General features: G+C 44.9%; 2 protein-coding genes and 1 pseudogene across 2 annotated transcripts; 2 read left to right on the top strand and 1 right to left on the bottom strand.

Annotated features, from left to right (window-relative positions):
- Positions 1-2,914: 2,914 nt before the first annotated feature.
- LOC124067552 (trace amine-associated receptor 13c-like) lies at positions 2,915-4,632 on the bottom strand. Its single transcript, XM_046404990.1, has 2 exons — positions 4,257-4,632; positions 2,915-3,858 (listed from the first exon to the last, which is right to left on the bottom strand). The coding sequence occupies exons 1-2, from the start codon at positions 4,424-4,426 to the stop codon at positions 3,039-3,041; spliced, it is 990 nt and encodes a 329-aa protein (XP_046260946.1). The 5' UTR covers positions 4,427-4,632; the 3' UTR covers positions 2,915-3,038.
- A 5,446-nt stretch (positions 4,633-10,078) lies between these two features.
- On the top strand, positions 10,079-13,461 carry LOC124067564 (annotated as a pseudogene).
- A 6,337-nt stretch (positions 13,462-19,798) lies between these two features.
- On the top strand, positions 19,799-22,542 carry LOC124067607 (trace amine-associated receptor 13c-like). Its single transcript, XM_046405118.1, has 2 exons — positions 19,799-20,142; positions 20,479-22,542. Exons 1-2 carry the CDS (start codon positions 19,970-19,972, stop codon positions 21,296-21,298), a joined length of 993 nt encoding a protein of 330 aa, XP_046261074.1. The 5' UTR covers positions 19,799-19,969; the 3' UTR covers positions 21,299-22,542.
- The last annotated feature ends 192 nt before the right edge of the window (positions 22,543-22,734 follow it).

Here is a 22,734-nt window from a genome sequence, read left to right as displayed (position 1 = left end):
ACGTAGTGCATATGTGGCAATGGACATAAACCATGCGATGAACTATGATCGTGTGAAGGACGCCATCCTAAATAAATATGAGATCAACGAGGAGGTGTACCGGAGGAGTTTCCGTGAACCAGACATCAGGCCGGGAGAAACGCCTCGGGAGCTGTACACCCGCCTGAAGGATCTCATCAACAAGTGGATTCGGCCGACAACGAAGACGATTGACGAGGTGATGGAAACCCTTGTCTTAGAACAGTTCCTGCGAACCCTGACATCAGAGTCTGGGTGAAGGAGCACAATCCGCAGGATGGTCAGAGGGCAGCAGAACTGGTGGAGAACCTCATGGCAGCTCGGCGGGGCCACAAGACCTTCCGGATGGAGCCACCACCAAGACCAGCAGCTCGAGGTAGGTCTGAGGGGTTTGGTCATGGGAGTGGTTCAAAGACTAGTGAGCCCAGTAGACAGCCTGTCCGAAGTTTGTTGCCCACATTTAGGTCCAGAGAGGCCCAGGAACAGAAACCTACTGCAACGGTGGTTTGCTATCACTGCCATCAAGAGGGCCACATTAAGCCTGAATGTCCGAACAGGAAGCCCAAACACTCCAGCCATTGCTGTGTCCCGAGACGGGAAGAGGGTGACACAGGGTTGACTGACAGACTGAACCAGTTGGGGTTAATGGGAAGAGGGCTATTGCCCTGCTGGACACTGCAAGCACCCAGACATTAGTACAGCCCCACGTAGTAGAAAAGAGAGACTATTTACCGGATGGAAAACTGAGGGTCTCTTGTGTAAATGGGGATGAGCATGAGTACCCGGTAGCTGAAATCTACCTGGAGGTCAGGCCCAGACTCACCAGAAGTCCTGGTACGACAAGGCAGCCAGGCAGAGGAGTCTCCAACCAGGGCAGAAGGTTCTGCTTCTTCTGCCCACCACTGAGAACAAGCTGCTTGCCAGGTGGCAGGGGCCGTACAAGGTGGTGCGGAAGATGGGTCCAGCCACCTACGAGATTGATCTTCCTGGGAAGAGAAAATCCCGACAAACGTTCCATATCAATCTCCTGAAGGAGTGGCATGAGAGGCAACCGGAGTTGCAACTCAGTATGCTGGCAGTGGCAGAAAATGAAATGCAATGTGATCCCAGTTTGATTTTACACACACAAATTCTTTTGCTTTATTTGCTAAAAGTGTTTCAAACCAGACCAGACCAGAGAAGAATTAGGCAGATGTCAGCATTTCATACAGTCATTGGAAAGAATTTATAACAAACAGGCAAATGATGTTGAGTCAGACATTGTTAACCTGCCTCAGCGCTTGTTAACTTAATTTGGGAAGGTTTACTTCCTAATTGAAATAGATAAGATAAGTTAGCTAGCATCAATAATTAATAAACAAGTCAGTGTTAGCTACTAGGGATCTTAACGACATTGTAGTTATACACCTGTAATCCAAGCTATGCACATGAATGTAGCCAGTATCCCATCCATTTTGTATACCGCTTATCTGTCAGGGTCACGGGGGGGTGGAGCCTATCCCAGCTGACTACGGGCGAGAGGCGGGGTTCACCCTGGACTGGTCGCCAGTCAATCACAGGGCCAACACACAAAGACAAACAACCATACACTCTCACACCTAGGGGCAATGTAGAGTCGCCAATTAACCTAATGTGCATGTTTTTGGTATTGTGGGAGGAAGCCGGAGTACCCGGAGAAAACCCACGCAGGCACAGGGGCCCAGACCGGATTCCAACCTGGAACCCTCTTGCTATGAGGTGACAGTGCTAACCACTGCACCACCGTGAATCATATTATATTTTTTTCTTGGTTGTTTTAGCAAACGGTATATCTTTCACCAGATGAAAGATTTTAGTTGTTGGATATCTAAGTCTTGTTCCCAGAGAAACAAGCTAAGCTGACGTTACCAGTAGCTTGGCTCGCAGCTCCGAACTGTATACTTTAGAGTGCATCATGTAGTGTCAGCTTGGGGAAGTGAAAAATAAATGTGGTATTAAATGTAATGTTATCTGTCTCACTGAAGCTGTGTGTTTCCAGCAGAATGGTGTATGTGATTCAGTTTCACCACCAAGTGTTACACTGCACCGATGAGAAAAATCAGACTCTCTAAACACTGTCTTGTACAATATAATTCAGTTTCTCTGGAATGCTGCATGTGAGGGATTTACTTTCCAACAATAGCTGCAGTGCTATCATATGACTTACTGGTCAAGCTGCTCGGAAGTGCCATTTTTTATTGTCTTAACTAGTTTCTGTGTTACAAATGCCACATCATTAATGTAGATAATTTTACTAATTTTCTTCTTATTAGATAACCACAAGGGTTTAAAATCACAGAATCAATTGATGTGATTAGTTGCTTTCAAAGTTTCAACAGATGATATACATCCAGATTTAGGTATGCCTAAAAAGCAGTTTTACAGCACTTACAATTTTGAAAGCGTCAAATATGAGAGCTCAGCTCTTTTAGTTAAACTGGCTTATAACAGCTTGGGCTGCTTGTCTTCAAATCACTGAACTTATTTCATGAGGGACTGTATTCTCTGAAAAATGCATAATTATAATAAATATAATAATTGAAAGTTTCTGGATGTGATCCTCTCTGCAGGTGAAGTTTAAAATGAAGACAAATTTAATTCACTAGGAAAAACCCAGGTAACAGATTCTGGTCCTGTCCCAAACATAACATTATTGAAACCATTTGTTCTTTTATGGTCGTGATGACTGTATTTCTGTAATTGTGCATTTGTCATCTCTTTGTGTCCATGAAAATCCACCATGCTTTTCATCAATAACAGTAACAATAAGAGTTTGTTAAGAAAAGATTTTCTGGTTTTAGTCATTCTCATAGGATGACTGAAGCAGAGAATAAATGTGCAATGAAAAGAAACAGAGAATAAATTTATATATGGTATACTGACTGAACACACATTCATTTCTCCATATCTTTTTTAATTATCCTGACTTTATGATGTGTAAATGAAAATGAAAAACAATTTCCCCTTCACATACTTTTCCATCACTTCATCAATGTCTTTCTCTAGAGTATGTTTCCATCCCGTGAGCCAGGCTTCAGTGTCTGAAGTGTAATAATGCGTTTGACAGATTCTCTGAACCAGGGGTAGAAAAAGGCATAGATCATAGGGTTTAGACAGGAGTTAAAATATAAAAGCCAAATCTCACTGACTGCAGATGACCCGGATACCAAGTTGTTCTCAGCTGCAACAGTGAAACAATAATATGGACATGAACACAGAACAAACACAACTACAACAACACCAAGAGTCCTGGCTGCTTTCATTTCAGATTTCTTAGCAGTTACTGTCTTTGAAAGCTGCAGTGTAACAACTGCATTGTGGGAGCGCATGGCACGAGCCTGAGACACAGCCACCACAAATACTTTCATATATAGAACTATGATGACAGTTATGGGGCCAAAAAAGGTCACAACAAAGTCAAAAGCTCCTTCAACATAATTAATTACAACTACACACTCTCCATCACAGGAATTATACCTGCCTGGTTGTTTCAGAACATCCCTAAGTATCCAGCTGCTGTGGACAGCAGAAAAGATCCAACATAGACAAATGCAGATTTGAATTTTTTTCAGAGTGACTTTGGTGGAATAAAACATGGGCTCACAAATAGCTATGTAGCGGTCAACTGATATGAGAACCATGTTTCCCACTGAAACACTGATAATAAGGTAACCTAAAAAGTAATTTACAGCACAAAGAAAGTTGCCCAGCATCCAACAGTCTTGGAAGAGGAGGATTTCAACTGGCATCTGCAGGAAACCTACAAGGAAGTCTGCAACAGCCAGAGAGAGGAGGAGGAGGTTGGTGGTGGTGTGAAGCTGCCTGAAATGAAAAAATATCAACACTGAACACAAGACAGCAAACGTAAATACAACACTGCACATATAAAATCATTTGCAAATAAACGCCATGCACAATTGAGATTAGTGAATGTGTAGAAACCCAAAGTATGAGAAACCGTCACTAATCGTTTTTGGTACTTATCTCAAAAGCAGCATCATATTACATCAGCTTCTAAAGTAGTATGTCAAAAAATCCACACAGCCATTGAAATAAAAACCTAGAGCCAACAAAACTACGGTCAGAATCTACTAATGTTTTCCTCAGAGAGCTGAATGTCACATTATGCTGCCGTGCTCAAAGGCATTTTTTCATACATTATCTGACTATAACCAAAAAAATAAACATTTTGTAGGCCATGCACAAAAGTTTATCTCTGCCTGAAGTGGTAGATAGAGATGATGACCAACAGGTTCAGAACCACAGTGATCACAGTGATGCAGGACAGCAGGCTGAAAATGAGTGTGGCTTCCAAGTGAGGACGTATTGTCCTCCTACATGAGGTGTTAAGATGAGGAAAGCAGAGTTCCGACTCCTCCATCGCCTTCATTATCAGAGAGAGAGAGAAGTGGCTGCTGAGTTTGTAAAGTTCAGATCAAAACTCAGTCATACATCTGATGAGTCTATATCCTTGCTCTGCTCCTCTCTCAAGGGCAAATTGCATCAATTGGAATGGATAACAACAATATATTAGTACTCTGAATCCCTGTACCTTTGAACAGCATTGGGCGCACTAAAATATGAATCCTTGAAAAGCAAAAAAAAAAAAAAAAAAAAAAAAAAAAAAAAGAGGAAGAGGAAGTAAGAACAAAAAGTGACCGCATGCTGCATTGTATGTTGTACCAAGATGGCGCTGGTGTGGTCGGCCGCTGTCGTACCTGCTCCCGAGATTTGTTTGTATATAGTCGTTTTTAGCGTAATTTTTAGCTTGTTAAGCCATCCCGTTGTAGGTTGTAACACATACGACAGACAGACCCTAATTGACCCCGGAGCACAGTACTCAAATTGTGCTCCTATCAACTTAATCCCAGACCCGACCTGGCCCGTCGACATCCTACGGACTGGTCACAACAACAACAACAACAATGGACGCTCAGGCCACGGAGAAGGCCTTGAGGGAAACGAGCCGGCGTTAGGAACAGACTGAGACGCAGAGCACACCATTCACCTCTGCCCAGCATCCTACTCGCCAATGTCCAGTCGCTGGAAAATAAGCTCGATGACCTCGGGGCCAGAATAAAGTTCCAGAGGGATATACGGGACTGTAACGTCATCTGCCTCATGAGACATGGCTGACCCCCCTGACTCCGGACCACGGCGTTCAACCAGCGGAGTTCTTCTCAGTTCACCGCAAGGACAGGACGGGTGAGTCTGGTAAATCAAGGGGAGGTGGTGTGTGTCTGATGGTAAACAACAACTGGTGTGACAACAGGAACGTTGTGTCTCTCAAACACTCATGCACCCCTGACCTGGAGCTTCTGACCATCCAGTTCCGTCCTTTCAACACATCGACTGCCCCACCAGAGGAGAGAGGACTCTGGACCACTGTTACTCTCCTTTCAAGGATGGTTACAAGGCCAAGTCTCTGCCTCCGTTTGGCCTTTCGGACCACAGTGCAGTCCTTAGTGTTTCAAGATGGCGGCGCACAGTAGTGCAGCGGCTTCTCACGCTCCCGGGTTTAAGCCCTTTTTTTGTAGTTTTTGTGTTGGTCTAAAGGCTAACTCTACTTGTTTCGGGTGTCTAAATAAGAAAGATGCACAATGCCCCAGGGACCCCTCTCTGCCTGAAGCTCTCAACAACTTCTTTGCCCGCTTTGAGGACCCGGACACCCCCCTCAGCACCAGACTCACCCCCCCACCTGGTGAAGAGCCCCTCAGCGTGACCTCAGCAGAAGTGAGGAGGACCCTCCAGAGGATAAACCCACACAAAGCTGCAGGTCCCGATAATATCCCGGGGCGGGTGCTGAAGGGCTGTGCACATCAGCTCACAGAGGTACTGACGGACATCTTCAACACCTCTCTCCAACAAGCGACGGTCCCCACCTGTCTGAAGACCGCTACAATCATCCCCATTCCCAAGACCTCCACAGTGACGAGCCTGAATGACTATCGGCCAGTAGCCCTCACTCCGATAGTCATGAAGTGCTTTGAGAGACTGGTCATGGCCCGCATCAAAGACTGTATCGACGTCACTGTGGACCCACACCAATACGCATACAGGAAGAACCGATCCACAGAGGATGCCATATCTTCTGTCCACACAACTCTCACCCACCTAGAGAATAAAGACTCCTATGTCCGCCTTCTCTTTGTGGATTTCACATCTGCGTTTAACACAATCATTCCGCAAACACTGATCCATAAGCTCAGTGCTCTCGGTTTGAGCTCCACCCTCTGCAATTGGGTCCTGGACTTCCTGACGGACAGGCCGCAAACAGTGAAGATCCATGATATCTCCTCCTCCTCCATCACCCTCAGCACCGGCTCTCCCCAGGGCTGTGTGCTGAGCCCCCTCCTGTTCACCCTGCTAACACACGACTGCTCAGCGCAACATCCGAGCTGCCTCATCGTGAAGTTTGCGGATGATACAGCTGTGGTTGGACGCATCGCCAACAGTGACGAGGCCGACTACAGGCAGGAGGTGGAACGCCTGGAGGGTTGGTGCAGAGAGAACAACCTCTGCATCAACGTGAAAAAGACCAAGGAGATGATCGTGGACTTCAGAAGGGGCAGACATCTCCCCCTTCCTCCCCTGTACATCGGAGGGACAGCGGTGGAAGTGGTCTCCAGTTTCAGGTACCTGGGCGTCCACATAATGGACGACCTCACCTGGAGCAACAACACTTCCTTTCTCATCAGGAAGGCACACCAGCGCCTCTACTTTCTCAGGAGGCTGAGGCGTGCCGGACTGGGGAGCTCAGTCCTGACATCTTTTTACAGATGTGTGGTGGAGAGCGTCCTGTGCTCCTGCATCACTGTGTGGCACGGTAGCTGCTCTGCAGCAGAGTAAAAGGCTCTGCAGAGGGTGGTGAAAGCTGCACAGAAGACTGTGGGACACAGCCTATCCACCACCACAGACATTTACACCGCCAGGTGCAGGAAAAGGGCCTCCTGCATCATGAAGGACCCCACCCACCCCTCACACAAACTGTTTGCCCCTCTCCCCTCAGGCAGGAGGCTGCAGAGCATTAAGAGCAGGACCACCAGACTGAGGAACAGCTTCTTCCCAGAAGCTCTGAGACTGTTGAACTCTGGAGGCCCTCTGTAGCCCCTGCTGCCAAACCCATCCCCCCCCCCACACACACACCAACAAATACCCACGGAACATTGCACAATGCAGTCATTTGCACAAAACTCTTAAACTACTCATGTTCTCTCATTGCACTACTGTCTTTTGCACTACCCTGTCAGTCATTTGCACTACTTATACTGTTTACACTGATGTTTACATCACCTACTGTATTTTTTTACATTCTACTGTAGCATTGTTTATATTTATATTTATTTGTTAGGCAATTGGGCTTATACTGGGACCGGGGAAACTAATTTCGTTCCACTCATGTTCTACGTGTGTGAAATGACAATAAAGCTCCTTGAATCCTTGAATCCTTGAATCCTTCTCATGCCGAAATATAAACCTCGGCTGAAGCAGGAATCTCCTGCAGTCAGAGAAGTAACACGGTGGACTGACCAATCAGAGGACGCTCTGCAGGGCGCACTGGATTCAGCGGACTGGGACACGTTTCGGTGCAGCTCGGGCGGTGACATCAACGAGTTCACGGAAGCGGTTGTGGGATTTATCGGGAAAATGGTGGAAGACGTAACACCAACAGCCACCATCAGAACTTTTCCCAACCAGAAGCCGTGGGTGGACAAAACTGTCCGCGACGCGCTGAGGGCCCGCACCGCTGCCTACAACTCGGGACTCGCCACCGGTGACATGACGCTGTACAGGGCAGTCACCTACGCTGTCCGTAGGACGGTGAAGGAGGCTAAATGCCGCTACGCCGCAAGACTGGAGCTGCAGATGGAGGGGAGCAACTCCAGGGTGCTGTGGCAGGGACTACGCACCATCACAGACTACAAAGCTGCACATCCACCTGCGATGAGAGTGGACGCTTCTCTGGCTGATGAGCTCAACAACTTCTTTGCACGCTTCGAGTCAGATAGCAGGCAAGAAGCTGCGCTCCCAGCCGGCGGAGAGGTGACGCTCACTGTGACGGAGCTGGAGGTGAGGAGGATGTTTAGAAGTGTAAACACCAGGAAAGCAGCAGGGCCTGACGGCGTTAGCGGTCGGGTCCTCAAAGCCTGCGCTGAACAGCTTGCACTGGTGTTTACAACGAAATTCAACCTCTCCCTCTCACAGTGTGTGATTCCCACCTGCTTTAAGAAGTCTATTGTAGTCCCCGTCCCAAAGACAGCCCAGCCCAGTAATCCCAATGACTATCGCCCCATAGCCCTCACATCTGTGGTGATGAAATGTTTTGAGAAGCTGGTCAAAACATTCATCACCTCCTCTCTGCCCCCCACCCTGGATCCCCTTCAGTTTGCATACCGCCCAGACAGATCCACAGATGACGCCATAACCTTCCTGCTGCACAAAACACTTTCCCACATAGACACTAGGATGGGGAACTACGTGAGAGTGCTGTTTGTGGACTACAGCTCAGCATTCAATACCATAGTCCCCTCCAGGCTGGTAACCAAGCTGTGTGATCTTGGACTGAACTCCTCCCTGTGCAAGTGGATCCACAGCTTCCTTACCGGAAGACAACAGGTGGTACGCGTGGGCACCCATAGCTCATCCCCCCTCACCCTCAACACTGGATCCATCCATCCATCCATTTTCTATACTGCTTATCTGTCAGGGTCATAAGGGGGGCTGGAGCCTATCCCAGCAGACTATGGGTGAGAGGCAGGTTACATCCTGGACTGGTTGCTAGTCAAATACAAAGCTGACAAACAAACAACAAGACAATGCCACACACTCACACCTAGGTACAATGTCTAGTGGCCAGTTAACCTAATGAGCATGTTTTTGGGAGTGTGGGAGGAAGCTGGAGTACCAAGAGAAATCCCATGCAGGCAAAGGCAGGACATGCAAACTCAACATTGAACAGCCAGACCAGGATTTGAACCTGGAACCTTCTTGCTTTGGGCGACAGTACTAACCACCACACCTATGTGCCACCCCCACCCCACCTTCAAAAAGTCCTGGAGAATAAAACATTTATCATTTTTTGTGGTGATTATTTTCATTTGATTTCGGGATTTTAGTGTCTCTGATACAGGCAAGCACCATGATGCTAGCCAAGGTGATACAATGCAGAGACTGCCTCATATTGCTTAGGCTTAGTATCCACTGTGAACACTGGTTCTTTTTCCAGTAAAAACCTCTTTAACAACTACATTTTACAAAAGGGCTTCATCCCATGTGACGAAGACTATGGTCATAGTCGCTGAAGAGAAGTAGCCAACTTGCTCTACATCCTTCTAAAATAGAGAAGGAACTACTCTGCTTCCACCAAGTCGACTCTGCTATTCCTTCGCTACCTCACCAAGGAGATTGGCTGCGGGTAGCTGCTGAGTAGTACTATGTACCCACTGTGTTATCTGCATGACAGTACAATGAGGATTCACACAGGGCAACCTCACCTGTGGAAAAGCACCGTAAGAGGCCTTTAGCTCTGAGCAGACAAAGTGGATTAGAGTGTGCTTTGTCAAGTTAATTGCTGGTTTCCCTTTTCCCTGTGTAGTATTGGGAGAAGAGTGGTTTACTGCTGACATGTGCTTTTTGCATGTTCATAAATTGTACAACTTGTACATTGTACAATCTTATGAATGTTACTCTGCAATTGTGGTCGAGGCCAATACTCTGCTGTTATAGGCTAGATGTCCAGAGATGTCGGTCTTGCTCATCAGCTAAGCTGGACCTATTCTGTCTAACCCTAACATTTTCAAAAATACAGTTTTACTGTCTGTCTAATCTGGCTCAGATACACAATCTTGAGGCCAATGTAGCTGGAAAGAGCAGATGCTCAGCTTCCAGCAGATGCAGCCTGCCCATTGAGCCTAGCATGCAATTGCAGCAATGACAGGATATGTAGAACATATGCCTTAAACTGGAAAATGCCACACAACTAGAGGTGGCTTTCATTAGGGCCACTAAAACCAAATTCCAAGATGGCTGATGATTTCTTTTTTTCTCAAGAACAGTGCTCAGGGTTCAGGTTATCACATTAAAATTTTGGTGTTACATTTGGCTTCCCTAATTTGCTAATAAATATACAGACATCAATCAATGAATAAACGGCAATTGATCTGTAGAGGACTTTCATATAAGACAATGTCAGTTATTTTTGGGCTCTCGCCCCACACAAGTAGACTACTGAGAATTTGAGGATATGACTGGATATTGGCTGACGATGTAATAAGTGTTCTTTCTTCATTTCATTTTTTGTTGCTTCTCTTTTGGTAGAATTAAAAGTACAACATCTGAGGAATCCAAGTCCAAACCACAAGGAAGATTGCATTATCATCAGAAGGCAGGTTCATTGTATCATGGAATCAGCACAGTTTTTTAGTTGCAGGAAAGGGAGGAGGAGCTAGATAAATAATAGCTACATGACACAGGAACTTTTGCCAGAAAACGGTGAGAGCTCATCAGCTTCTCATCTCCTTTTCTTTGTCTGATTATGGAGACCCTGGAAGAAGCTGAAGTCTGCTTTCCACAGCTATTCAACATCTCCTGCAGGAAGCCAGTGCAGCAACATGCAGAGACCATATACCTTTACATCCTGCTCTATTGCATCTCTTTGCTCACTGTGGTTCTCAACTTGCTGGTCATCATCTCTATCTTCCACTTCAGGCATAAAAATAAACTCATACTAATAACCTAAAATATTTTTACCGATTATAAAGCAGTTATTTTTACAAGAATTGTTTTTTGGGTGATATTACCGTGTTAAGGCATTTTATGAACAAAATAACTTCCTGAGTTTTGTATAGTTTACATGTACTGCATTTAGCTTTTAACATACTTTAATTGCATGACTAGTAGTATTTCTACTACAGCTAGGAATAACTGAGAACATCAATGAATATACTGATGATATGAATGTTGGAATTCAAGCTAACTGCATACTCTCTAACAAACACACATGCAGTGGTATACAAAACTGATACTACATCTATTGTTGTGTCCAGGATTGTGATAAGCACATCCTAGCTGCTTAAAAATGTTATGCCATGTTCTTTATAACAAGTGTGATATTCATACTTGTACAGATGAGAATATTTTTCTGACTTTTCTTTTTATGATAAGTGTTATAATTACATGTTAAGTGATTATATTCTTTTTCTCCAGGCAACTCCACACACCCACCAACCTCCTCCTCCTCTCGCTGGCTGTCTCAGACTTCCTCGTTGGCCTCCTGTTGATGCCGATTCAAATCCTCTTGATAGGGGGATGCTGGTTTTGGGGGAGCTTGATATGTGGACTGTTTTACTATGCCTCTTCTATCCTTACCTCTGCCTCAGTAGGAAACATGGTGCTCATATCAGTAGATCGATACGTAGCCATTTGTGACCCTTTATGTTATCCCACTAAAGTCACTCAGAAAAGAATTAAAATCTGTGTTTGTTTGTGCTGGGGCTGTTCTGTGTTCTATAATGGTGTGATACTGATGGACTTCCTGACACAACCAGATAAATATAATTCCTGTTACGGAGAGTGTGTAGTTGTTATTAATTTCATAAGTGGAGCTGTTGATGTCATGTTGACCTTTGTTGGCCCCATTGCTGTCATCATAATTCTGTACATGAGAGTATTTGTGGTGGCTGTGTCTCAGGCTTGAGCCATGAGGTCTCATGTTACAGGAGTTACACTGCAGGGTTCAGTTAGTGTGACTGCTAAGAAGTCTGAGAGAAAAGCAGCCAAAACTCTTGGTATTATTGTTGTTGTATTTCTGATATGCTTCTGTCCTTATTTTTATCCGTCTTTTGCAGGCCAGGACTTCACAAGCAGTGTGGCATTTTCAGTTTTTGGGGTCTGGCTACTTTATTGTAACTCCTGTCTCAATCCAGTGGTCTATGCTTTTTTCTACCCCTGGTTTAGGAGATCTGTGAAACTCATTGTTACACTGCAGATTCTGCGGCCTAACTCCTGTGACACCAAGATACTGTAGATATGTCAATTTAGTGCTTAAGGAACAAAGGAAAAAGTAAACAACTTGGCAAAAATGTGTGCTCTTTATTAAGCTTTTTTCTAGGGCAGAACCTTGGTTAGAATATTTTAACACGTAAATAAAGAGCAGATTTTGTTTTCTAAGTATGTGACCCTCCATGAATCAAAGGTGAACTGCTGGTGGATTTGTTGGCATGGTCTTCAAATATATTCAGCCCCAGTTCCAAAAAACTTGAGATGCTGCATAAAACATAAAAGAGGATGTAATTCACTAATCCTCCTTTTATTATACTGAGCCTATAATTTGGAATAATTACTTTGTTACATTACTAAGCCCATGTTATAAAGAAACAAGACCATGTGTAATAGTTTGAATGTGTCTCACGTATTCAGTTTGATTTCAATTCAATTTGTTTATATAGCACCAATGCACAACAGTTTCCAATAAGAACAGGTCTCGACGATAAGTCCATGATTGTCCGTCGTCCAGCGGCTCTGCCTCTCAGTTCTCCGGCGGCTGGCGTGACTGAAATGCCCACCACTTTTGTCCATTTTGTCCACTTGAGCGTGGCACCGGCTGTTTTGTGACTGCATAGTGCCCACACCAACCGATACGGGCCCCGGTGCTGTTACGCTGTTTTCTGTAGCTGTTGCTCTTTTTCTTGTAACTGTGCTGGTTTCCTTTTATTGCATTGATGAGTTTATTAAAATGTTTTCCCCTTTTCTTTCCTTTTTCTTTATTTAGATAAATGTTTGCTGAGTTCACACCAGTTCTGTTGAACTTTTGGGCTTGTTTTATTAACTTTTGTTTCTTTTGTTGCCAGATGTTGCAGGCTCCCTGCGGCAGTTAATTCATGGTGGTGGTGCGCTCTTCATGATCCCCCCCCCCCTTTTTTTCTTGATTTTGTGTGCATGTGTTTGCAGTTTCATGGGTGATTCTTTTGAGGACCTCTCCCTATAATCTTCAATCGTGTGAAGATTAGAAGTGCCCCGTGCCGCTCTTGGTCTATCTGACCATGTCATGGTCCACCTGATCCCCACATACAGACAGAGGCTGAAGCTCGCCAAACCTGTGGTGAGTACATCTAAAAGGTGGACCAGCCAGGCTGTGGAGGAGCTTCGTTTCTGTTTGGATTCAACGGACTGGGACGTGTTTAGGGCTCCTACGGATAGTCTTGATGAGTATACAGATACTGTAACCTCATATATCCAGTACTGTGAGGACAGTATTGTGCCAACACGCACCAGGGTGAGTTATAACAATGACAAACCCTGGTTCACAGCTAAACTCAGACAGCTGAGGCTAGAGAAGGAGTCTGCTTTCAGGAGTGGGGATATCAGAATCAGAATCAGAATCAGAATTCCTTTATTAATCCCTGGAGGGAAATTCTTGTTTTTACAGACATTCCACATGCAGTATTCCCGACCAAGAAAGGAGAAAAGTGCAGAGTATAAAAATAGGATAAACAAAAAACTAAAATCTCAAGTACAGGTATTTACAAAAACTGTATTCAAAATTTTTTAAGAAAATTTAAAAATACAGGTATGTACAATGTGTAAAAGAGCCAATATGTACATTGTATATACAAGTGAGTGTGTCCGTCACAGTGCTGAGCAGTTTGATGGCGACAGGCAGGAATGATTTCCTGTGTCGCTCTGTGGTGCATCGTGGCAGTATGAGTCTGTTGCTGAACGAGCTCCTGTAGCCGATCAGCACATTGTGGAGAGGGTGAGAGGGAAAGTCCAGTATCGTCCTTATTTTGGACAACATCCTCCTCTCAGACACCACTGTCAGAGAGTCCAGTTCCTCTCCCACAACATGGCTGGCCTTCTTGATGATTCTATTGAGTCTGTTAGTGTCCCTCACCCTCAGGCAGCTGCCCCAGCAGACAACAGCATATGTGATGGCACTGGACACCACCGACTCGTAGAACATCCTCAGCATCGTCCTGCAGATGTTGAAGGACCTCAGCTCCCTCAGAAAATAGAGGCGGCTCTGGCCCTTTCTGTAGACCATGTCCACGTTCTTGCACCAGTCCAGTTTGTGGTCTAAGTACACCCCCAGGTATTTGTACTCCTCCACCACCTCCACAGTGTCCCCTTTGATGTTGATAGGGGTCACTGGAGCCTTAGTCCTCCTCAGGTCCACCACCAGTTCCTTGGTCTTTGTCACATTGAGCTGTAGGTGGTTTTTCCCGCTCCATGTGACAAAGTTGTCCACTACCGTCCTGTACTCTCTCTCATCCCCCCCAGTAATACACCCAACCACTGCAGAGTCATCAGAAAATTTCTGAAGATGGCAGGTCTCTGTGCAGTGCGTAAAGTCTGTGGTGTAGATCGTGAAGAGGAAGGGAGAGAGGACAGTCCCCTGTGGAGCCCCGGTGTTGCTGATCACTTCATCTGACAGGCAGCACTTCAGGCGTACGTTCTGCGGTCTGCCCGTCAGATAGTCTGCGATCCAGGACACCAGTGGGGCATCCACCTGCATCGCTGTCAGCTTCTCAGCCAGCAGAGCCGGCCTGATGGTGTCAAACGCACTCGAGAAATCGAAGAACGTGATTCTCACAGTGCTTGCCGGCTTGTCTAGGTGAGTGTAGACTCTGTTCAGCAGGTAGATGATGGCATCGTCCACTCCAAGGCGGGGCTGGTAGGCGAACTGAAGGGGATCCTGAAGTGGTTGGACCATGGGCCGGAGCTGTTCCAGGACGAGTCTTTCCAGGGTCTTCATGATTTGTGACGTCAGGGCCACAGGCCTGTAGTCCTTGGGGTCGCTGGGACGCGGCGTCTTCGGGACAGGAACGAGGCATGACGTCTTCCACACCACGGGGACCCTCTGAAGACTCAGACTCAGGTTGAAGACATGATGAAGTACTCCGCTTAGCTGGGGGGCACAGGCTTTCAGGACCCTGGGGCTCACACCATCTGGGTCTGCAGCTTTGCCTGCACGGAGTCTCTGCAGCTGTCTTCTCACCTGGTCAGCTGTGAAGGTCATCGTTGGGGTGCATGTGGTACCCAGGTGAGAGTGGTCCACCAAGACTTCTGGGGACGAGGTGTGAGCGAGGCCATCCAGATGGAATGTGGGGGGAGGGAGAGAGGCTGGAGTGGCTGGTTGCTGCAACCGTACTGCTGAGGAGTCGTTTGAAGCGTGAATTGGGGTCCCTGTGTCGAATCTGTTAAAAAACTGATTCAGCTCATTCGCCCATTCCACACCGCCATCAACTCCTCCGCAGTTTGGCCCGTAACCTGTGATGGTCCTCATGCCACTCCACACCTCTCTCGTGTTGTTCTGCTGAAGTTTCCACTCCAGCTTCCTCCGGTACCTCTCCTTTGCCTCCCTGATCTTTATTCTCAGGGTGCGCTGAATAGCTCTCACCTCCTCCCTATTGCCTGCTCTGAAAGCCCTCTTCTTGTTGTTGAGGATGGCTTTGATGTCCTTGGTTACCCACGGCTTGTTGTTGGGGTAACACTTTGATAGAGACACTTGGATAGAGACAGCTACATAGAGGCCAAGTACAGGTTTAGCAAGGAGGTGAGAAGTGCTAAATCACTGTACTCTGAGAAAATTCAACAGCAATTCTCAGCTAATGACTCGACCTCTGTGTGGAAAGGGCTTAAGCAAATCACCAACTAGAAGCCCAAAGCCCCCCACTCTACTGACGACCTGCGACTAGCCAACAGTCTGAACAAGTTCTACTGTCGCTTTGATGGACTATCTGCCGGCCCTGACACCCCCACTCACCCCATCAACACGGCCATTCACACCCCCCACACCCCTGAAGTCATTCCACCAATATCCACCTCGGACCCCTCCTCCTCCACCACAGCCCTCTTTATCCAGGAGGAGGATGTTAACAAGCTGTTCAGGAAAATGAACCCTCACAAGGCTCCTGGACCAGACGGTGCGTCCCCCTCCACCCTGAGACACTGTGCGGACGAGCTGACTCCAGTTTTCACAGACATTTTCAACACCTCTCTGGAGTCATGCCATGTGCCAGTCTGCTTCAAAGCCTCCACCATAGTTCCAGTCCCCAAGTAGCCGAGGATCACTGGACTTAATGACTACAGACCTGTGGCACTGACATCTGTAGTCATGAAGTCATTTGAGCGCCTGGTTCTGTCCCACCTTAAGTCCATCACAACCCCCCTCCTGGACTCCCTGCAGTTTGCCTACAGAGCCAACAGGTCTGTAGACGATGCAGTCAACCTGACTCTACACTTCATCCTGCGGCAACTGGACTCCCCGGGAACCTACGTTAGGATCTTGTTTGTGGACTTCAGCTCTGCCTTCAATACGATCCGCCCAGCTCTCCTCCAAGGCAAGCTGTCCCTGCTGAACGTGCCTGATCCCATCTGCCGGTGGATCACTGACTTCCTGACAGACAGGAAACAGCATGTGAGGCTGGGGAAGAATGTCTCGGACACCCGCACCATCAGCACCGGTACCTCCCAGGGCTGTGTACTTTCCCCTTTGCTCTTCTCCCTCTACACCAACTGCTGCACCTCCAGCCACCAGTCTGTCAAGCTGATTAAGTTTGCAGACGACACCACCCTCATTGGTCTCATCTCGGACGGGGATGAGTCCGCCTACAGGAGGGAGGTGGACCGTCTGGTGTCCTGATGCGGCAACAACCACCTGGAGCTGAACGTCCAGAAGACAGTGGAGATGATCATTGACTTTCGGAAAGTGCCAGCTCCATCGCTCCCCCTCACCCTGACAGACACCCCCGTCACCATGGTGGACTCCTTCCGCTTCCTGGGTACCACCATCACCCGAGACCTCACCATCAGCTCCCTCATACAGCAGAGGATGTTCTTCCTGCGGCAGCTGAGGAAACTCAAGGTGCCAACCAAGATGATGGTTCAGTTCTACACGGTCATCATTGAGTCCATCCTCACCTCCTCCATCACCATGTGGTACGCTGGGGCCACCGCCAGGGACAAGCACAGACTGCAGCGTGCTGTGCGCTCTGCTGAGTAGGTGATCGGCTGCAGCCTTCCATCTCTCCGAGACCTGTACACCTCCAGGACTCTGAGGCGTGCAGGTCGGATCACAGCTGACCCTTCTCACCCTGGACATGGACTCTTTGAGAAACTCCCTTCAGGCAGGAGGTTACGGTCCATTCAGACCAAAACCTCACGCCACAAGAACAGCTTCTTTCCCTCTGCTGTTGGACTGTTCAACACCACCTAACTAACATGCTGTCCTGCACTTTAGTAACTGATTTTTGCTCATGTCATTATCCACCTGCTGTTCATTTGCACTGTTTTTCACCCACTTGCACTATACTCCACCCTGCACTACCTCACTTTTAGACTACCTTCAGAAACATATTTATTTTACTTATCTTATTTTATTTTGTGTTACCTTATTTTATTCTTCTATTATATGTTACTTGTTACGTTCTATGTATGCACCAATCACCAAGACAAATTCCTAGTAATGTGAAACCTCTTCACTTACAATGGCAATAAAGTCTTTCTGATTCTGATTATCCTTAAAGCCTGAAGAAACAGAGCCGTTAGCCAGACTGGATGACCTCCAATTTTTTATTATTAAACTCAGACAAAACTGAGGTCATTGTTCTAGGCCCCAAACATCTTAGAACTAGAATAGCTGATAATATTGTCTCTCTGGACAGCATTACTTTGGCCTCCAGTACGACTGCGAGGAACCTCGGCGTTATCTTTGATCAGGACGTGTCATTTATTCATCACATTAAGCAGATCTCTAAGACCGCCTTCTTTCACCTGCGCAATATTGCTAAGATTAGGAGTGTCCTCTCTCAGAGTGATGCTGAAAAACTTGTCCATGCTTTCGTTACTTCTAGGCTGGACTACTGCAACTCACTATTGTCAGGATGTCCAAATTACTCTATTAATAGCCTGCAGCTGATCCAGAATGCAGCAGCTAGAGTTTTAACAGGAATCTCTCTCTCTCTCTTCTCTTCACTGGCTTCCGGAAAAATTCAGAATAGACTTTAAAATTCTCCTACTTACATGTAAGGCCCTAAATGGACTAGCCCCATCATACCTGCAGGATCTAATAGTCCCATATATTCCCAATAGAACACTCAGATCACAGAGCGCAGGTTTACTTGCAGTTCCCAGAATTCATAAAAGTAGAATATAGCCCTCTATATATATCTTTCTGCAGGTATCTCTCCATCCAGATCTCCATCTTCACATCTACCTCATTCTTCTGTGCACCGACTGTCGGCGGGGTGGTTCTCCCTTGCGGACCGAAATTGAACTGGATAGAATTGATAGGATAGTGATTTTCAACAGCACATAAAAAATACGTGAATGATACAGCAGTTCATTATAATTTCAATATTATAATTTCAGTCTTGTGAAATCATATTAAAATCATATCGAGGTGGTGGTCAAAAGTGAAACTAAACAGATGAATCACATGAAAATTTAAAAAATTGAGTTGAGATTTTTTTTTTAGTAATGTCGTTCTCATGTTGTTAACTGCTTTCCTGCCTGTACAAAATCCATTGCACGTCTGCCCGTCCTGGGTGAGGGATCCCTCCTCTGTTGCTCACCCTGAGGTTTCTTCCATTTTTCTTCCTGGTTTTTCTGGGAGTTTTTCCTTAGTCGATGTGAGGGTCGAAGGGCAGAGGATGTTGCTAATGTTATGTTTAGCCCTTTGAGACAAACTGCTTGTAAAAATGGGCTATACAAATAAAGTTGTCTTGTCTTGTCACCCATGACTGCAGACCTGTATATGGATCCAACAACATCATCAAGTTTGCGGACGACACCATGGTGATTGGTCTCATCAGCAACAACGATGAGGTACAACACCTGGCCATTGGTGCATTGAAAATAACCTGCTCCTCAACACCAGCAAGACCAAGGAGCTCATTGTGGACTTCAGGAAGGAGAGAAAAGGCACACGCGACCCCATCCACATCAAATGGATGGCCGTCGAGCATGTCTCCAGCTTCAAGTTTCTGGGGACCCACATCTTGGAGGATCTGTCCTGGACCACAAACACCTCCAGACTGGTCAAGAAAGCTCACCAGCACCTCTTCTTCCTGAGGACACTGAAGAAGAATCACCTGTCTTCAGCCATCCTGGTGAACTTTTCCTGCTGTGTGATCGAGAGCATCCTAACAAACTGTGTCACAGTCTGGTATGGAAGCTGCTCTATCGCTGAGTGCAAAGCACTGCAGCAGGTGGTGAAATATCTTATATCTTTCACTTTTTTTTCACGGTCGGAAAAACTGCAAGTGAACTGCACTATTTAATGTCCATTTCACCTGTATTTTTGTATAGCATGACTTATCATCTGTACATTTCCTCTTGTAAACTACGTCCATAGTTCCTGCCTATAGTCTACTACATTTAATGCACATATCCATCTGTATAATATGTACCAAATCTGTAAATCACTTATAAATTATTGACATAATATACCATGTACAGACTGTTAATTTAATTATTAGATCTGTTCAGGTTATCACTTTAAAATTTTGGCTTTTCACTTTAAATGTCTTCCCTAATTTTCTAATAAATATACATACATAATCAATGAATAAACAGCTATTGATCTGTAGAGGACTTTCATATTCTGCCATAGCCTCAGTTATTTTTGGGCTCTCGTCCCGCACAAGTAGACTACTGAGAATTTGAGGATATGGCTGGATATTGGCTGACGATGTAATAAGTCTCTTTTGGTAGAATTAAAAGTACAACATCTGAGGAGTCCAAGTCCAAACCACAAGGAAGATTGCATCATCATCAGGAGACCGGTTCAGTGTATCGTGGAATCAAAACAATTTTTTTTAGTTGCAGGAAAAGGGAGGAGGAGCTAGATAAATAATAGCTACATGACACAGGAACTTTTGCCAGAAAACGGTGAGAGCTCATCAGCTTCTCATCTCCTTTTCTTTGTCTGATTATGGAGACCCTGGAAGAAGCTGAAGTCTGCTTTCCACAGCTATTCAACATCTCCTGCAGGAAGCCAGTGCAGCAACATGCAGAGACCATATACCTTTACATCCTGCTCTATTGCATCTCTTTGCTCACTGGGGCTCTCAACCTGCTGGTCATCATCTCTATCTTCCACTTCAGGTATAAAGATAAATAATTTTTTACTTATTATCAAGAAGTTATTTTTACAAGAATTGGAATAACCACATCCTAGCTAAAAGCTATTGTGTGTTCTGTACATAAACTTATTTTGTTTTATTTGGCTTTTCATACTGTTAGAGATAAGAGATTTTGATGAGTTCCACAATTGCTATAATAATATGTGCGATGACATCCTAGCTACTTAAAAATGTTATGGCATGTTCTTTATCACAAGTGTGATATTCATACTTGTACAGATGAGAATATTTTTCTGACTTTTCTTTTTATAATAAGTGTTATAATTACATGTTAAGTGATTATATTCTTTTTCTCCAGGCAACTCCACACACCCACCAACCTCCTCCTCCTCTCGCTGGCTGTCTCAGACTTCCTCGTTGGCCTCCTGTTGATGCCGATTCAAATCCTCTTGATAGGGGGATGCTGGTTTTGGGGGAGCTTGATATGTGGACTGTTTTACTATGCCTCTTTTATCCTTACCTCTGCCTCAGTAGGAAACATGGTGCTCATATCAGTCGATCGATACGTAGCCATTTGTGACCCTTTATGTTATCCCACTAAAGTCACTCAGAAAAGAATTAAAATCTGTGTTTGTTTGTGCTGGGGCTGTTCTGTGTTCTATAATGGTGTGATACTGATGGACTTCCTGACACAACCAGATAAATATAATTCCTGTTACGGAGAGTGTGTAGTTGTTATTAATTTCATAACTGGAGCTGTTGATGTCATGTTGACCTTTGTTGGCCCCATTGCTGTCATCATAATTCTGTACATGAGAGTATTTGTGGTGGCTGTGTCTCAGGCTCGAGCCATGAGGTCTCATGTTGCAGGAGTTACACTGCAGGGTTCAGTTAGTGTGACTGCTAAGAAGTCTGAGAGAAAAGCAGCCAAAACTCTTGGTATTATTGTTGTTGTATTTCTGATATGCTTCTGTCCTTATTTTTATCCGTCTATTGTAAGCCAGGATGTGTCAGGCAGTGTGGAATTTTCAGTTTTTGGGGTCTGGCTACTTTATTGTAATTCCTGTCTCAATCCAGTGGTCTATGCCTTTTTCTACCCCTGGTTTAGGAGATCTGTGAAACTCATTGTTACACTTCAGATTCTGCAGCCTGACTCCTGTGACACCAAGATACTGTAGACATGTCAATTTAGTGCTTAGGGAACAAGGACAAGGACAAGGACAAAAAGCAAACTTGGCAAAAATGTATGCTCTTTATTAAGCTGTGTTTTAGTACAGAACCTTGGTCAGAATATTTTAGCAGGTAAAGAAAAAAAGAACAGATTCTATCAGCATGTTGTTACTAACATGTTTTTCATGACCATCAGTTTTTCATGAAAGTAAAAACTTTGTTCATGGGTTTGGGTCACAAAATTCAACAACTACATATGACTTGGAAAAGAAAAATATTAATTTAAATAAAAATAAAATACCCTGAACTTGTTTGTCTGTGATAACTGGTATGTATGTATGAGTATGTGACCCTACATGAATAAAAGTTGAACTGTTTTCTCTTCCTGTCGGTGGGTTTGCCTGCAGAGTTTTCAAATATATACAACCTCTCTGCTCGTCATAGCCGCTTTTGTTGATGCTGCATAACATAAAACTGGAGGTGCTTTTCTAATCCTCTTTTACATATACTATAGTCAATGAAAAACAGTGGAAAGACAATGTATTTCATGGTTTACCTTAGCAGTTTGAGTTTTGTAAATATTTTATTCTGAATCTGATGGAAGAATCACATTTCAAACAAGAACAATGGACAAAAAGTAAACTTTGTAAAAGTGTGTGCTCTTTATGAAGCTGTGTTTTAGTACACAGCACAGAACTTTGGTCAGAATATTTTAACAGGTAAAAAAAGCACATTCTGTTTTCCGAGTATGTGATCCTCCATGAATAAAAGGTGAACTGTTGGTGGATTTGTTGGCATGTTCTTTAATTATATTCAGCCCCAGCATAAAACATAAAAGAGAAGGTAATTTGCTAATCCTCTTTTACATATATTCAAGAAGGACATTGTAATTTATAACTTACCTCATCAACTTTGTTACAACGACTTTTGTAACTACTTTATTCTGAACCTGATGGCAGCAATAAGTTTCAAAGAAGTTGGAATAGGGGGCCCAAAAGCTGAAGGACCACATTCCACACATAAACAGGACTATTTGTGACATCTGATAACATGGTGGTTACATGACACACGATTGCTTAAAGGATATTACTACATAGGCATGCATTCTGTTTTTAATTCCCGTTTTACAGACATGCTAACTTTTTTGGAATCAGGGTTTTATTTTTCTGAGACTATAATTTCTAATAATTACTTTGTCACATCAATGAGCAAATAAAGAAACTAGACAATGTGCTTATGATGTTATGTAAAGCTCTTTTAGACAAACTGCTTTTAAAAATGAGCTATACAAATAAAGTTGTCTGTGTGTCTCAGGTTGTTGTCATGCCTGGTGTTTTTGGTTATGCTTTGTCTTTTGATTTGAGTCCACGCGCCATGTTTCATGTTTGTCTTGTCATGTGTTTCCATGTTTTATGTTCAAGGGTTATGTCATGTCCTGTTTTAT

The sequence above is a fragment of the Scatophagus argus genome, chromosome 11, assembly GCF_020382885.2.
Source record: "Scatophagus argus isolate fScaArg1 chromosome 11, fScaArg1.pri, whole genome shotgun sequence".
NCBI classification, from domain to species: Eukaryota; Metazoa; Chordata; class Actinopteri; family Scatophagidae; genus Scatophagus; species Scatophagus argus.
Note: the sequence above shows the minus strand (reverse complement) of the source record. Positions and strands in the feature narration are given on the sequence as shown.

What these genes read in the sequence shown, in the direction of transcription:
- LOC124067552 (XM_046404990.1), bottom strand. Translation starts at nt 4,426, where the DNA reads ATGAAGGCGATGGAGGAGTCGGAACTCTGCTTTCCTCATCTTAACACC. An exon ending in ATCTCTATCTACCACTTCAG is followed by an intron (nt 3,859 to 4,256) that starts GCAGAGATAAAC and finishes TTTTCATTTCAG; the next exon opens with GCAGCTTCACACCACCACCA.
- LOC124067607 (XM_046405118.1), top strand. Translation starts at nt 19,970, where the DNA reads ATGGAGACCCTGGAAGAAGCTGAAGTCTGCTTTCCACAGCTATTCAAC. An exon ending in ATCTCTATCTTCCACTTCAG is followed by an intron (nt 20,143 to 20,478) that starts GTATAAAGATAA and finishes CTTTTTCTCCAG; the next exon opens with GCAACTCCACACACCCACCA.